The sequence below is a fragment of the Antedon bifida genome, chromosome 3 (genome assembly GCF_963402885.1).
Source record: "Antedon bifida chromosome 3, ecAntBifi1.1, whole genome shotgun sequence".
NCBI classification, from domain to species: Eukaryota; Metazoa; Echinodermata; class Crinoidea; order Comatulida; family Antedonidae; genus Antedon; species Antedon bifida.
In genome coordinates, this window is record NC_136228.1 from 6076934 (window position 1) to 6092430 (window position 15497).

General features: G+C 32.5%; 1 protein-coding gene across 2 annotated transcripts in view; it reads right to left on the reverse strand.

Moving 5' to 3' along the window:
- LOC144837316 (golgin subfamily A member 2-like) overlaps nucleotides 1-15497 on the reverse strand; it is a 29163-nt gene that overhangs the window by 11225 nt on the left and 2441 nt on the right. For both annotated transcript variants that reach the window (XM_078692366.1, XM_078692365.1), the window contains exons 5-8: nucleotides 15289-15348; nucleotides 15061-15141; nucleotides 14818-14856; nucleotides 14168-14324 (exon numbers count right to left, since the gene is read on the reverse strand). In XM_078692366.1, coding sequence (XP_078548492.1) covers nucleotides 14168-14324; nucleotides 14818-14856; nucleotides 15061-15141; nucleotides 15289-15348 — 337 coding nt within the window. The remainder of the gene's footprint in view (nucleotides 1-14167; nucleotides 14325-14817; nucleotides 14857-15060; nucleotides 15142-15288; nucleotides 15349-15497) is intronic.

The following is a 15497-nucleotide window of genomic DNA, read 5'->3' on the forward strand; positions in this document are numbered from 1 at the left end:
CGCGTGCGTTTTTATTTGCTAATATTTTTACCCTTGATCTGAAGTTTACGTGTAGTGAATTTCATTAATATGTGATAATGAATTATGGAGATATGATTGATAATGTGATTTCGCAAAATGGCGTATAAATGTCGTCACGGATGAGTGATCACGCTGGAAAGCTTATTAGGATTAAGTTGTATTATTTGAAAGATATTCTGAAATTTTTGTAATCATTGACATTAAACTTTTTGAGATAATTGTTACACAAAATAGTGTACAGAAACAATAAAAAGAAACTAGACATGAAACTCGTCACTTTGACGAGTTAGTTATCCGCACGACAAACGCCATGTGCACGTCATACGTTAGAATTTTGCACACAGAAAAAGATTATGGCATTATGACCTGATCTGAAGAATATGATATGTTGTTAGTGCTGAATTCTGTCAATTTTGTGTCATATAGTATATACAGTATAAACAGTATAATCTGTATACATATTACATACAGTGTAGAATAGGTGAAATTACGGGACCCGCCATTTATTCCATTTTTTAACATGGCGACGGTATCAAAATGAAACACTAAAATAATAATTTCGGAAGGATATTATCTCAGCAACAACATATTACCGTGTAGAAGAAATTTGAATACGTAAAATATAGATGCGCGCCCTTTTAAATGTGATGAACTATTACGCAAAATATGAAAATACGACTTTTTTTATTCAACTGGCCATATGATGACGTCACAACAACCGATTGGCAAAATGTTTACATGAATTCGTATCTACAATCCAATAGCTTCCAGAAAACGTTTTAATCATGATTACCGCTTTTTATTCTGATGAGCTATAACAGATTGAAAGTTACTGTAAAGATGAAAATAAGTGACCCACGTTATTTACATTTTTAGACATGATGACGTCAAAAAAATTAAAATATTTTTAACCCATGCGAAAGGTAGTTGATTGACCTAGACAATATCAAAATCTGGGTTAAAATGAAAAACGGATAAGTGGAGATGCGCTCTATTAAATGTGATACTCTATGACGAAAGATACAAAAATCCTATATTTTATATTCGCATGGCCATACGATGACGTCACAATGTCCTGTTAGCAATATTGATGCATGATACGATATCTACAACTCATCATCTTCCAGAATACGTAATAAAAATAACTTTTACCGTTTAGTTTAGAAACTACGACTGTTTTAAAAAAGGTATAATTTTGACAAATTTTAAGGAATTTTTGAACTTTTTCATAAAAAACGTACGTAAATTATCCAATTCGACGTGCTCGTATGACGTTAATTTTAAGTCGAAATTGTTTAAAAGTTGGTAAAATTACTAGAAAAGGCTGGAAAAACATAAATCACGCGAAAAAAATTGTTTTCAACGCTACGTGCGCACCGCACGCGTAAAAATATGCGCGCGCGTGGGAATTTTTGACATGCTCAAAATGACATAAAACGCGTAGAAAGTTGATTAGAAATTGATTTTTCGCATTTTAAAATTTTAAACGCGCGTGCGCGCGTAACTTCGTGTGAAAGATGCCATTTTTTTCCCACAGTCAGTTAGCGCAAGATATAACTTAAACTTTTTCTAAGTTTCAAATTAAAATGTTATATGGTTTTCGATCTATGTTAAATACGCGAAATTCATAAAAACGCGCGTAAGTCACGTTGCGCAACTCTGACGTCATTCACAATAGCGGGTGCACAACTTCACGTGAATGCCCACATGTTGACAAAGTTATAAAATGTTATGTTTACACGTTTTTGAGTTACGCGTGACACAAAAATGACAGAAAGAAAGAAGAATACAGAAAAAAAACTAGACATGAAACTCGTCACTTTGACGAGTTAGTTATCCGCACGACAAACACCACGTGAACATCATACGTTGAAATATTACACACAGAAAAAGATTATGGCATTATGACCTGAACTGAAGAATATGTTGTTATTGCTGAATTCTATTGTTTTGATTCATATATAGTATACACAGTATAATCTGTATCCGTATCACATACAGTGTACATGTAGAATAGGTGAAATTACGGGACCCGCTATTTATTGCAATTTTTAACATGTTGACGGTTTTAAAATGAAATGCGAAGGTAGCAATTTCGCAAGGAAATTATCTCAGCAACAACATATTACCGTGTAGAAGAAATTTGAATACGTAAAATATAGATGCGCGCCCTTTTAAATGTGATGAACTATGACGCAAAATATGAAAATACGACTTTTTTTATTTAACTGGCCATATGATGACGTCACAACAACCGATTGGCAAAATGTTTACATGAATTCGTATCTACAATCCAATAGCTTCCAGAAAACGTTTTAATCATGATTACCGCTTTTTATTCTGATGAGCTATAACAGATTGAAAGTTACTGTAAAGATGAAAATAAGTGACCCACGTTATTTACATTTTTAGACATGATGACGTCAAAAAAATTAAAATATTTTTAACCCATGCGAAAGGTAGTTGATTGACCTAGACAATATCAAAATCTGGGTTAAAATGAAAAACGGATAAGTGGAGATGCGCTCTATTAAATGTGATACTCTATGACGAAAGATACAAAAATCCTATATTTTATATTCGCATGGCCATACGATGACGTCACAATGTCCTGTTAGCAATATTGATGCATGATACGATATCTACAACTCATCATCTTCCAGAATACGTAATAAAAATAACTTTTACCGTTTAGTTTAGAAACTACGACTGTTTTAAAAAAGGTATAATTTTGACAAATTTTAAGGAATTTTTGAACTTTTTCATAAAAAACGTACGTAAATTATCCAATTCGACGTGCTCGTATGACGTTAATTTTAAGTCGAAATTGTTTAAAAGTTGGTAAAATTACTAGAAAAGGCTGGAAAAACATAAATCACGCGAAAAAAATTGTTTTCAACGCTACGTGCGCACCGCACGCGTAAAAAAATGCGCGCGCGTGGGAATTTTTGACATGCTCAAAATGACATAAAACGCGTAGAAAGTTGATTAGAAATTGATTTTTCGCATTTTAAAATTTTAAACGCGCGTGCGCGCGTAACTTCGTGTGAAAGATGCCATTTTTTTCCCACAGTCAGTTAGCGCAAGATATAACTTAAACTTTTTCTAAGTTTCAAATTAAAATGTTATATGGTTTTCGATCTATGTTAAATACGCGAAATTCATAAAAACGCGCGTAAGTCACGTTGCGCAACTCTGACGTCATTCACAATAGCGGGTGCACAACTTCACGTGAATGCCCACATGTTGACAAAGTTATAAAATGTTATGTTTACACGTTTTTGAGTTACGCGTGACACAAAAATGACAGAAAGAAAGAAGAATACAGAAAAAAAAACTAGACATGAAACTCGTCACTACGGACGAGTTAGTTATCCGCACGACAAACGCCACGTGCACGTCATACGTTAGAATTTTGCACCCAGAAAAAGAGTATGGCATTATGACCTGATCTGAAGAATATGATATGTTGTTAGTGCTGAATTCTGTCAATTTTGTGTCATATAGTATATACAGTATAAACAGTATAATCTGTATACATATTACATACAGTGTAGAATAGGTGAAATTACGCGACCCGCCATTTATTCCATTTTTTAACATGGCGACGGTATCAAAATGAAACACTAAAATACCAATTTTGGAAGGATATTATCTCAGCAACAACATATTAGCGTGTAGAAGAAATTTGGATACGTAAAATATAGATGCGCGCTCTTTTAAATGTGATGAACTATGACGCAAAATATGAAAATACGACTTTTTTTATTCAACTGGCCATATGATGACGTCACTACATCTGATTGACAAAATGTTCACATAAGTTCGCATCTACAATCCAATAGCTTCCAGAAAACGTTTTAATCGTGATTATCACATTTTATTCTTACGAGCTATAACAGATTAAAATTTACTGTAAAGATAAAATTAATGACCCACGTAATTTAAATTTTTAGGCATGATGACGTTATAAAAATTAAAATATTTTTAACTCATGCGAAAGATAGTTGATTGACCTAGATAATATTAAAATCTCGGAGAAAATGGAAGACGGATAAGCGTGATGCGCTCCATTGAATGTGATGAGCAATAACGAAAGAGACAAAAATCCTATTTTTTAAATTTGTGTGGCCATACGATGACGTCACAACATCCGTAAGGAAAAAATTCTGCATGAATTCATATCTACAACATATCTGCTTACATATTAAGTTAAAAAACTCGGGGGTAACGGTTGATCCTGAGGAGCTATAATAGATTCAAAATAGGCATAATTTTGACAATATTTTGTAACTTTTGCAACTAAAACGCATGCAAATGGTCTAAATCAACGTGTACGTATGACGTCATTTTAATTTGAAATGATGTCAATCTTTTTAAAAATGACTAGGAAAGGCTGGAAAATCACAATTTAATAGAAAAAAACATGATTTTCATGCTGCGTGCGCACTGCACGCGTAAAATTGTTCGCGCGCGCGGGAAATTTTGACATGCGCAAAATGTCATGAATGGCGTAAAAAGTTGATTAGAAATTAATTTTGCGCATTTTAAAATTTTAAATGCGCGTGCGCGCGTAACTTCTTGTAAAACACGCCATTTTTAGTTAACTAAAAGTTTGCCCTTGATATGACTTAAATTTTCATAAAGGGTAAAAAAAAAATTACGCTTGGTTTTTAAGCTATGATCAATCATTAAAAATCATAAAATCGCGCGTAAGTCACGTTGCGCAACTCTGACGTCATTCAAAATAGGAGGTGCACAACTTCACGTAAATGCCCACATGTTGTCAAAGTTATGAAATATTATGTTTACACATTTTAGAGATACGTGAGCCACAAAAAAACGGGAAAGAAATAAGAATAATACAGAAAAAAAATAATGATCCACTACAATAACAAGGAGTTATCCGCTACTAAGCGGATAACTAACTAGACATGAAACTCGTCACTTTGACGAGTTAGTTATCCGCACGACAAACGCCACGTGCACGTCATACGTTAGACTTTTGCACACAGAAAAAGAGTATGGCATTATGACCTGATCTGAAGAATATGATATGTTGTTAGTGCTGAATTCTGTCAATTTTGTGTCATATAGTATATACAGTATAAACAGTATAATCTGTATACATATTACATACAGTGTAGAATAGGTGAAATTACGGGACCCCCGGTTATTCCTATTTTTAACATGGCGACGGTATCAAAATGAAAAACTAAGACAGCAATTTCGGAAGGACATTATCTCAGCAACCACATATTACCGTGTAGAAGAAATTTGAATACGTAAAATATAGATGCGCGCCCTTTTAAATGTGATGAACTATTACGCAAAATATGAAAATACGACTTTTTTTATTCAACTGGCCATATGATGACGTCACAACATCCGATTGGCAAAATGTTTACATAAGTTCGTATCTACAATCCAATAGCTTCCAGAAAACGTTTTAATCGTGATTATCACATTTTATTCTTACGAGCTATAACAGATTAAAATTTACTGTAAAGATAAAATTAATGACCCACGTAATTTAAATTTTTAGGCATGATGACGTTATAAAAATAAAAATATTTTTAACTCATGCAAAAGATAGTTGATTGACCTAGATAATATTAAAATCTCGGAGAAAATGGAAGACGGATAAGCGTGATGCGCTCCATTGAATGTGATGAGCAATAACGAAAGAGACAAAAATCCTATTTTTTACATTTGTGTGGCCATACGATGACGTCACAACATCCGTAAGGAAAAAATTCTGCATGAATTCATATCTACAACATATCTGCTTACATATTAAGTTAAAAAACTCGGGGGTAACGGTTGATCCTGAGGAGCTATAATAGATTCAAAATAGGCATAATTTTGACAATATTTTGTAACTTTTGCAACTAAAACGCATGCAAATGGTCTAAATCAACGTGTACGTATGACGTCATTTTAATTTGAAATGATGTCAATCTTTTTAAAAATGACTAGGAAAGGCTGGAAAATCACAATTTAATAGAAAAAAACATGATTTTCATGCTGCGTGCGCACTGCACGCGTAAAATTGTTCGCGCGCGGGGGAAATTTTGACATGCGCAAAATGTCATGAATGGCGTAAAAAGTTGATTAGAAATTAATTTTGGGCATTTTAAAATTTTAAATGCGCGTGCGCGCGTAACTTCTTGTAAAACACGCCATTTTTAGTTAACTAAAAGTTTGCCCTTGATATGACTTAAATTTTCATAAAGGGTAAAAAAAAAATTACGCTTGGTTTTTAAGCTATGATCAATCATTAAAAATCATAAAATCGCGCGTAAGTCACGTTGCGCAACTCTGACGTCATTCAAAATAGGAGGTGCACAACTTCACGTAAATGCCCACATGTTGTCAAAGTTATGAAATATTATGTTTACACATTTTAGAGATACGTGAGCCACAAAAAAACGGGAAAGAAATAAGAATAATACAGAAAAAAAATAATGATCCACTACAATCACAAGGAGTTATCCGCTACTAAGCGGATAACTAACTAGACATGAAACTCGTCACTTTGACGAGTTAGTTATCCGCACGACAAACGCCACATGCACGCCATACGTTGGAATATTGCACACGGAAAAAGATTATGGCATTATGACCTGAACTGAAGACTATGATATGTTGTTATTGCTGAATTCTATTATTTTGATTCATATATAGTATACACAGTGTAATCTGTATACATATCACATACAGTGTAGAATAGGGGAAATTACGGGACCCGCTATTTATTGCAATTTTTAACATGTTGATGGTTTTAAAATGAAACGCGAAGGTAGCAATTTTGGAAGGAAATTATCTCAGCAACAACATATTAACGTGTAGAAGAAATTTGAATAGGTGAAATATTAATGCGCGCTCTTTTAAATGTAATGAACTATGACGTAAAATATGAAAATACGACTTTTTTTATTTAACTGGCCATATGATGACGTCACCACATCCGATTGGCAAAATTTTCACATGATTTTGTATCTACAATCCAATAGCTTCAAGAAAACGTTTTAATCGTGATTATCACATTTTATTCTTACGAGCTATAACAGATTGAAATTTACTGTAAAGATGAAATTAATGACCCACGTAATTTAAATGTTTAGGCATGATGACGTTATAAAAATCAAAATATTTTTAACTCATGCGAAAGATAGTTGATTGACCTAGATAATATTAAAATCTCGGAGAAAATGGAAGACGGATAAGCGTGATGCGCTCCATTGAATGTGATGAGCAATAACGAAAGAGACAAAAATCCTATTTTTTACATTTGTGTGGCCATACGATGACGTCACAACATCCGTAAGGAAAAAATTCTGCATGAATTCATATCTACAACATATCTGCTTACATATTAAGTTAAAAAACTCGGGGGTAACGGTTGATCCTGAGGAGCTATAATAGATTCAAAATAGGCATAATTTTGACAATATTTTGTAACTTTTGCAACTAAAACGCATGCAAATGGTCTAAATCAACGTGTACGTATGACGTCATTTTAATTTGAAATGATGTCAATCTTTTTAAAAATGACTAGGAAAGGCTGGAAAATCACAATTTAATAGAAAAAAACATGATTTTCATGTTGCGTGCGCACTGCACGCGTAAAATTGTTCGCGCGCGCGGGAAATTTTGACATGCGCAAAATGTCATGAAGGGCGTAAAAAGTTGATTAGAAATTAATTTTGCGCATTTTAAAATTTTTAATGCGCGTGCGCGCGTAACTTCTTGTAAAACACGCCATTTTTAGTTAACTAAAAGTTTGCCCTTGATATGACTTAAATTTTCATAAAGGGTAAAAAAAAAATTACTCTTGGTTTTTAAGCTATGATCAATCATTAAAAATCATAAAATCGCGCGTAAGTCACATTGCGCAACTCTGACGTCATTCAAAATAGGAGGTGCACAACTTCACGTAAATGCCCACATGTTGTCAAAGTTATGAAATATTTTGTTTACACATTTTAGAGATACGTGAGCCACAAAAAAACGGGAAAGAAATAAGAATAATACAGAAAAAAAATAATGATCCACTACAATAACAAGGAGTTATCCGCTACTAAGCGGATAACTAACTAGACATGAAACTCGTCACTTTGACGAGTTAGTTATCCGCACGACAAACGCCACGTGCACGTCATACGTTGGAATTTTGCACACAGAAAAAGATTATGGCATTATGACCTGATCTGAAGAATGTGATATGTTGTTAGTGCTGAATTCTGTCAATGTTGTGTCATATAGTATATACAGTATAAACAGTATAATCTGTATACATATTACATACAGTGTAGAATAGGTGAAATTACGGGACCCGCCATTTATTCCAATTTTTAACATGGCGACGGTATCAAAATGAAAAACTAAGAGAGCAATTTCGAAAGGACATTATCTCAGCAACAACATATTAACGTGTAGAAGAAATTTGGATACGTAAAATATAGATGCGCGCTCTTTTAAATGTGATGAACTATTACGCAAAATATGAAAATACAAATTTTTTTATTCAACTGGCCATATGATGACGTCACAACATCTGGTAAGCAAAATTTTCACATGATATCGTATCTACAATCTAATAGCTTCCAGAAAACGTTTTAATCATGATTATCACTTTTTATTCTGACGAGCTATAACAGATTGAAATTTACTGTAAAGATGAAAATAAATGACCCACGTTATTTACATTTTTATACATGATTACATATTAAAAATTAAAATATTTTTAACTCATGCGAAAGATAGTTCATTGACCTAAAAAATATCAAAATCTGGGTGAAAATTGAAAACGGATAAGTGGAGATGCGCTCAATTAAATGTCATGCGCTATGACGAAAGATACAAAAATCCTATATTTTATATTTGGGTGGCCATACGGTGACGTCACAATGTCCGGTTACCCATATTAATGCATGATCCGATATCTACAACTCATCAACTTCCAGAATATGCAATAAAAATAACTTTAACCGTTTAGTTTAGGAACTACGCCTGTTTAAAAAAGGGCATAATTTTGACAAATTTTGACGATTTTTTGAACTTTTTCATCAAAAACGCACGTCAATTATGCAATTCGACGTGCCCGTATGACGTAATTTTAAGTCGAAATTGTTCAAAAGTTGGTAAAATTACTAGAAAAGGCTGGAAAAACATAAATCACGCGAAAAAAATTGTTTTCAACGCTACGTGCGCATCACGCGCGTAAAAAATGCGCGCGCGTGGGAATTTTTTACATGCTCAAAATGGCATGAAACGCGTAGAAAGTTGAATAGACATTTATTTTTCGCATTTTGAAATTTTAAACGCGCGTGCGCGCGTAACTTTGTGTGAAACATGCCATTTTTTTTTCACATTCAGTTAGCGCAAGATATAAATTAAACTTTTGTTAAGTTTCAGTTTAAATTGTTATATAGTTTTCGATCTATGTTAAATACGCGAAATTCATAAAAATGCGCGTAAATCACGTTGCGCAACTCTCACTTCATTCACAATAGGAGGTGCACAATTTCACGTAAATGCCGACATGTTGACAAAGTTATAAAATGTTATGTTAACACGTTTTTGAGATACGCGAGACACAAAATTGACACAAAGAAAGAATAATAAAGAACTAGACATGAAACTCGTCACTTTGACGAGTTAGTTATCCGCACGACAAACGCCACGTGCACGTCATACGTTAGAATTTTGCACACAGAAAAAAATTATGGCATTATGACCTGATCTGAAGAATATGATATGTTGTTAGTGCTGAATTCTGTCAATTTTGTGTCATATAGTATATACAGTATAAACAGTATAATCTGTACATACATATTACATACAGTGTAGAATAGGTGAAATTACGGGACCCGCCATTTATTCCATTTTTTAACAGGGCGACGGTATCAAAATGAAACACTAAAATAACAATTTCGGAAGGATATTATCTCAGCAACAACATATTAGCTTGTAGAAGAAATTTTAATACGTGAAATATTAATGCGCGCTCTTTTAAATGTAATGAACTATGACGCAAAATATAAAAATACGACTTTTTTTATTTAACTGGCCATATGATGACGTCACAACATCCGATTGGCAAAATGTTTACATGATTTTGTATCTACAATCCAATAGCTTCCAGAAAACGTTTTAATCGTGATTATTACATTTTATTCTTACGAGCTATAACAGATTAAAATTTACTGTAAAGATAAAATTAATGACCAACGTAATTTAGATTTTTAGGCATGATGACGTCATAAAAATTAAAATATTTTTAACTCATGCGAAAGATAGTTGATTGACCTAAAAAATATCAAAATCTGGGTTAAAATGAAAAACGGATAAGCGAAGATGCGCTCTATTAAATGTGATGCTCTATGACAAAAGATACAAAAATCCTATATTTTATATTCGCATGGCCATACGATGACGTCACAATGTCCTGTTAGCAATATTGATGCATGATACGATATCTACAACTCATCATCTTCCAGAATACGTAATAAAAATAACTTTTACCGTTTAGTTTAGAAACTACGACTGTTTTAAAAAAGGTATAATTTTGACAAATTTTAAGGAATTTTTGAACTTTTTCATCAAAAACGTACGTAAATTATCCAATTCGACATGCTGGTATGACGTTAATTTTAAGTCGAAATTGTTTAAAAGTTGGTAAAATTACTTGAAAAGGCTGGAAAAACATAAATCACGCGAAAAAAATTGTTTTCAACGCTACGTGCGCACCGCGCGCATAAAAATATGCGCGCGCGTGGGAATTTTTGACATGCTCAAAATGACATAAAACGCGTAGAAAGTTGATTAGAAATTGATTTTTCGCATTTTAAAATTTTAAACGCGCGTGCGCGCGTAACTTCGTGTAAAACATGCCATTTTTTTCTCACAGTCAGTTAGCGCAAGATATAACTTAAACTTTTTCTAAGTTTCAAATTAAAATGTTATATGGTTTTCGATCTATGTTAAATACGCGAAATTCATAAAAACGCGCGTAAGTCACGTTGCGCAACTATGACGTCATTCACAATAGCGGGTGCACAACTTCACGTGAACGCCCACATGTTGACAAAGTTATAAAATGTTATGTTTACACGTTTTTGAGTTACGCGTGACACAAAAATGACAGAAAGAAAGAAGAATACAGAAAAAAAAAAAGATGATGAAACAGGACAGTTACAAGGAGTTATCCGCTAAATGCGGATAACTAACTAGACATGAAACTCGTCACTTTGACGAGTTAGTTATCCGCACGACAAACGCCACGTGCACGTCATACGTTGGAATTTTGCACACAGAAAAAGATTATGGCATTATGACCTGATCTGAAGAATATGATATGTTGTTAGTGCTGAATTCTGTCAATTTTGTGTCATATAGTATATACAGTATAAACGGTATAATCTGTATACATATTACATACAGTGTAGAATAGGTGAAATTACGGGACCCCCCCGTTTATTCCTATTTTTAACATGGCGACGGTATCAAAATGAAACACTAAGATAGCAATTTCGGAAGGATATTATCTCAGTAACAACATATTAACATGTAGAAGAAATTTGAATACGTGAAATATTAATGCGCGCTCTTTTAAATGTGATGAACTATGACGCAAAAGATGAAAATACAATTTTTTTTGTTCAACTGGCCATATGATGACGTCACAACGTCGGATTGGAAAAATTTTGATATGAATTCGTATTTACAATACAATAGCTTCCAGAAAACGTTTTAATCATGATTACCGCTTTTTATTCTGACGAGCTATAACAGATTGAAAGTTACTGTAAAGATGAAAATAAGTGACCCACGTTATTTACATTTTTAGACATGATGACGTCAAAAAAATTAAAATATTTTTAACCCATGCGAAAGGTAGTTGATTGACCTAAAAAATATCAAAATCTGGGTTAAAATGAAAAACGGATAAGCGAAGATGCGCTCTATTAAATGTGATGCTCTATGACAAAAGATACAAAAATCCTATATTTTATATTCGCATGGCCATACGATGACGTCACAATGTCCTGTTAGCAATATTGATGCATGATACGATATCTACAACTCATCATCTTCCAGAATACGTAATAAAAATAACTTTTACCGTTTAGTTTAGAAACTACGACTGTTTTAAAAAAGGTATAATTTTGACAAATTTTAAGGAATTTTTGAACTTTTTCATCAAAAACGTACGTAAATTATCCAATTCGACGTGCTGGTATGACGTTAATTTTAAGTCGAAATTGTTTAAAAGTTGGTAAAATTACTTGAAAAGGCTGGAAAAACATAAATCACGCGGAAAAAATTGTTTTTAACGCTACGTGCGCACCGCGCGCATAAAAATATGCGCGCGCGTGGGAATTTTTGACATGCTCAAAATGACATAAAACGCGTAGAAAGTTGATTAGAAATTGATTTTTCGTATTTTGAAATTTTAAACGCGCGTGCGCGCGTAACTTCGTGTAAAACATGCCATTTTTTTCTCACAGTCAGTTAGCGCAAGATATAACTTAAACTTTTTCTAAGTTTCAAATTAAAATGTTATATGGTTTTCGATCTATGTTAAATACGCGAAATTCATAAAAACGCGCGTAAGTCACGTTGCGCAACTATGACGTCATTCACAATAGCGGGTGCACAACTTCACGTGAACGCCCACATGTTGACAAAGTTATAAAATGTTATGTTTACACGTTTTTGAGTTACGCGTGACACAAAAATGACAGAAAGAAAGAAGAATACAGAAAAAAAAAAAAAAAAGATGATGAAACAGGACAGTTACAAGGAGTTATCCGCTAAATGCGGATAACTAAAAAAAAAAAAGATGATGAAACAGGACAGTTACAAGGAGTTATCCGCTGAATGCGGATAACTAAAAAAATAATTAAAAAAAAAATAATAATAAAGATTTTATACAATAACAATAGGTGATCATTTTATTCTAAATGATCACCTAATTAGGGTTGTTATACTAATATAAATTAAAATCCCACATAAATTAATATAAACAAATTAATTTTTTTATCATAATGCAATTAGCATTGTAAATTAGTTTATCAATATAGGACTGTGCCGTTAACCAATCACAATCAATTAAAAATACTATTTCATTTTAAGACACTGTAATGAATTCCTAAACTGTTAATATTGTAGTTATTATGTAAAGTACAAAATACAAATAAAATATTATTATGATGTCTGTCTCTGGCAAAATGTATCTGAAGCCTATATAATAATGTAGAATCAATAAAAACAATAAAATTGGTTTTCAAGATAATAAATAATAATAATCTACAGTATATGAAGTACATTCATATTAAGGACATTGTTGTTGGTGTACATCTAATTGCCTGTTGTAGCCTGTATTTTACAGTTATTAGGTTAAGCACAATTTTCAGTGTGTTTAAATTGGATAAGAATTTATTGACACAAATTAGAGCGTATCAGAGATATTGTTATATTATAAATTAGATAATTACTGAATGGTGAGCGTCGTAACGAGTTTGTTTTAGTATGCATTTAAAGAACATTATTATTATTATTACATTGTACGTAGGTTATTACATTTTATTTATTATTATTAACTTTAAAGATTTTATTGTAAAGAAGCCCACTATAAAAGCTACATTATAGAGTTGTCAAGTTTTAATGAATATTTGACAAGCATGCTGACGGTGGACAGTATTTTTGTTTTTAAAAAAGCTATTTTGGTAATATAATAGAATGCTAATAAGGTGACTTCAGGACCCAACAAGGTGTCCCAGGAGTGTTCCCCTAATAGGCCCATGTGTTATATTGTCCTTGTTTGTTTAACAGGAAAGTGACCACTTCACAGGGGTGACCTAAAGAAAAGGTTCTTGTGTACTTGATAAATAAGACATGTTGCAATGATACTAAACAGTTTTCTATGATTTCAGTAAATGATCTAAAGCTCTGTCTACACTATCAAACTAGTTTGACAAAAAAAAGTGTGATGTGCCCAAATATGGTAGTGACATGATGACATCATCATGTTCATATGGTTTTCAAACTAGTTTGATAGTGTAGACAGAGCTTAATGCAATGTCCTTTCACAGGATAATACTATTATTGACATTAAAATATTATGGTGTGGACATACCATTTCTCTGGTGTATACTCATATTGCTTTGGTTTAGATTTGATTGCAGGTCGGATTTCTCCGATACTAATATTCCAATAGTTTGTATGTGAACTTGTAGCTGTTCTTTCAATGCGCCTTGCTCCCTCTGTGACAAATTGTGAATATCTTCCTTTTCCTGTTATTAGGATTAGATTGTAATATAATTTAAATTTACTTGCATAAAAGTGTAACACCTTGATTTTTGTGTTTTATACTAAACTATTAAAGATGTATTGTCCCCCAAAAACATGAAAAATGAAGATTAATAAAATCAGAATTTTAATAGGCCACTTTGCAGTTTTAATTAAGTTATTCACTTCTGTAAAATAAATAAATAAATAAAAAAATAATCATTTCACTTATAAAAAGACACAATAAAAGGTTAAATAAAAACTCATTGTCTGACAGACAATTTAAGTATTTTTTCTTTAAATTACATTTTTTCAGGTAAATATTTTTTTCCCCATCCAGTTTTTGGTCATAGTGATTAACTATTATGTGAAAATAAAATGATATATTCAACAAAAAAATGTAAAAAAAATTATTTTATAAAATATCTTTAGGAGTGGATTTAAATAATTAGAGCTCTATAAAGCCTTTATATTGTACAGTGTATACATAATACATACCTTATGTATTTGTTCTTGTAGTTTATTACATTGCGATTTCTAGGAAAAAATGATAACAATAACTTATTTGGGAGTTGTTTTTAACAGCCGTATGTGAGAAACAAACATTTTCTGTACCAGTGGTGGATAGGAAATGCTAAAACAGGGAGGACACAGGACATAGAATATTGGCAGAAAGTGGTGAACTGAGCCTTTTGTAATGTGGGCCTTCCTTGCGTATGTGTACACATGTTATTTACTTACTATCTCTTCATACTGGAATGATAATTGTAAGTTGTCTTGACTTTTCTCTTTCAGCGATGCTGCTAACTCTTGATTCCGCAGCTATTAATAGTAAACAAGTCAAATGATAACGGTAATTTAATAATACGATTAAAATATATGACTAAATAACGATTTGCAAAGCAATAAATTATGGAATACGCCTAATGGACCACAGCCTATGAAACGCTTGTATTTTTGTAAACATACCTCTAAGTCATGTATGCTTGTGTCCAAGTCGTTCTTGCCACCACCGTTAAGAAGCGACGCCTGTTAAAATACAATCAATTCTCAACTCAATTCACAACAAAATTACATTGTTTTCTTTATCTCCACTAGATATATAGAACAAACAAAGTTATTTGTGCTGATCTAATAATCATTTATAAATAGTATGAATAAATATACTATTTTAAAAA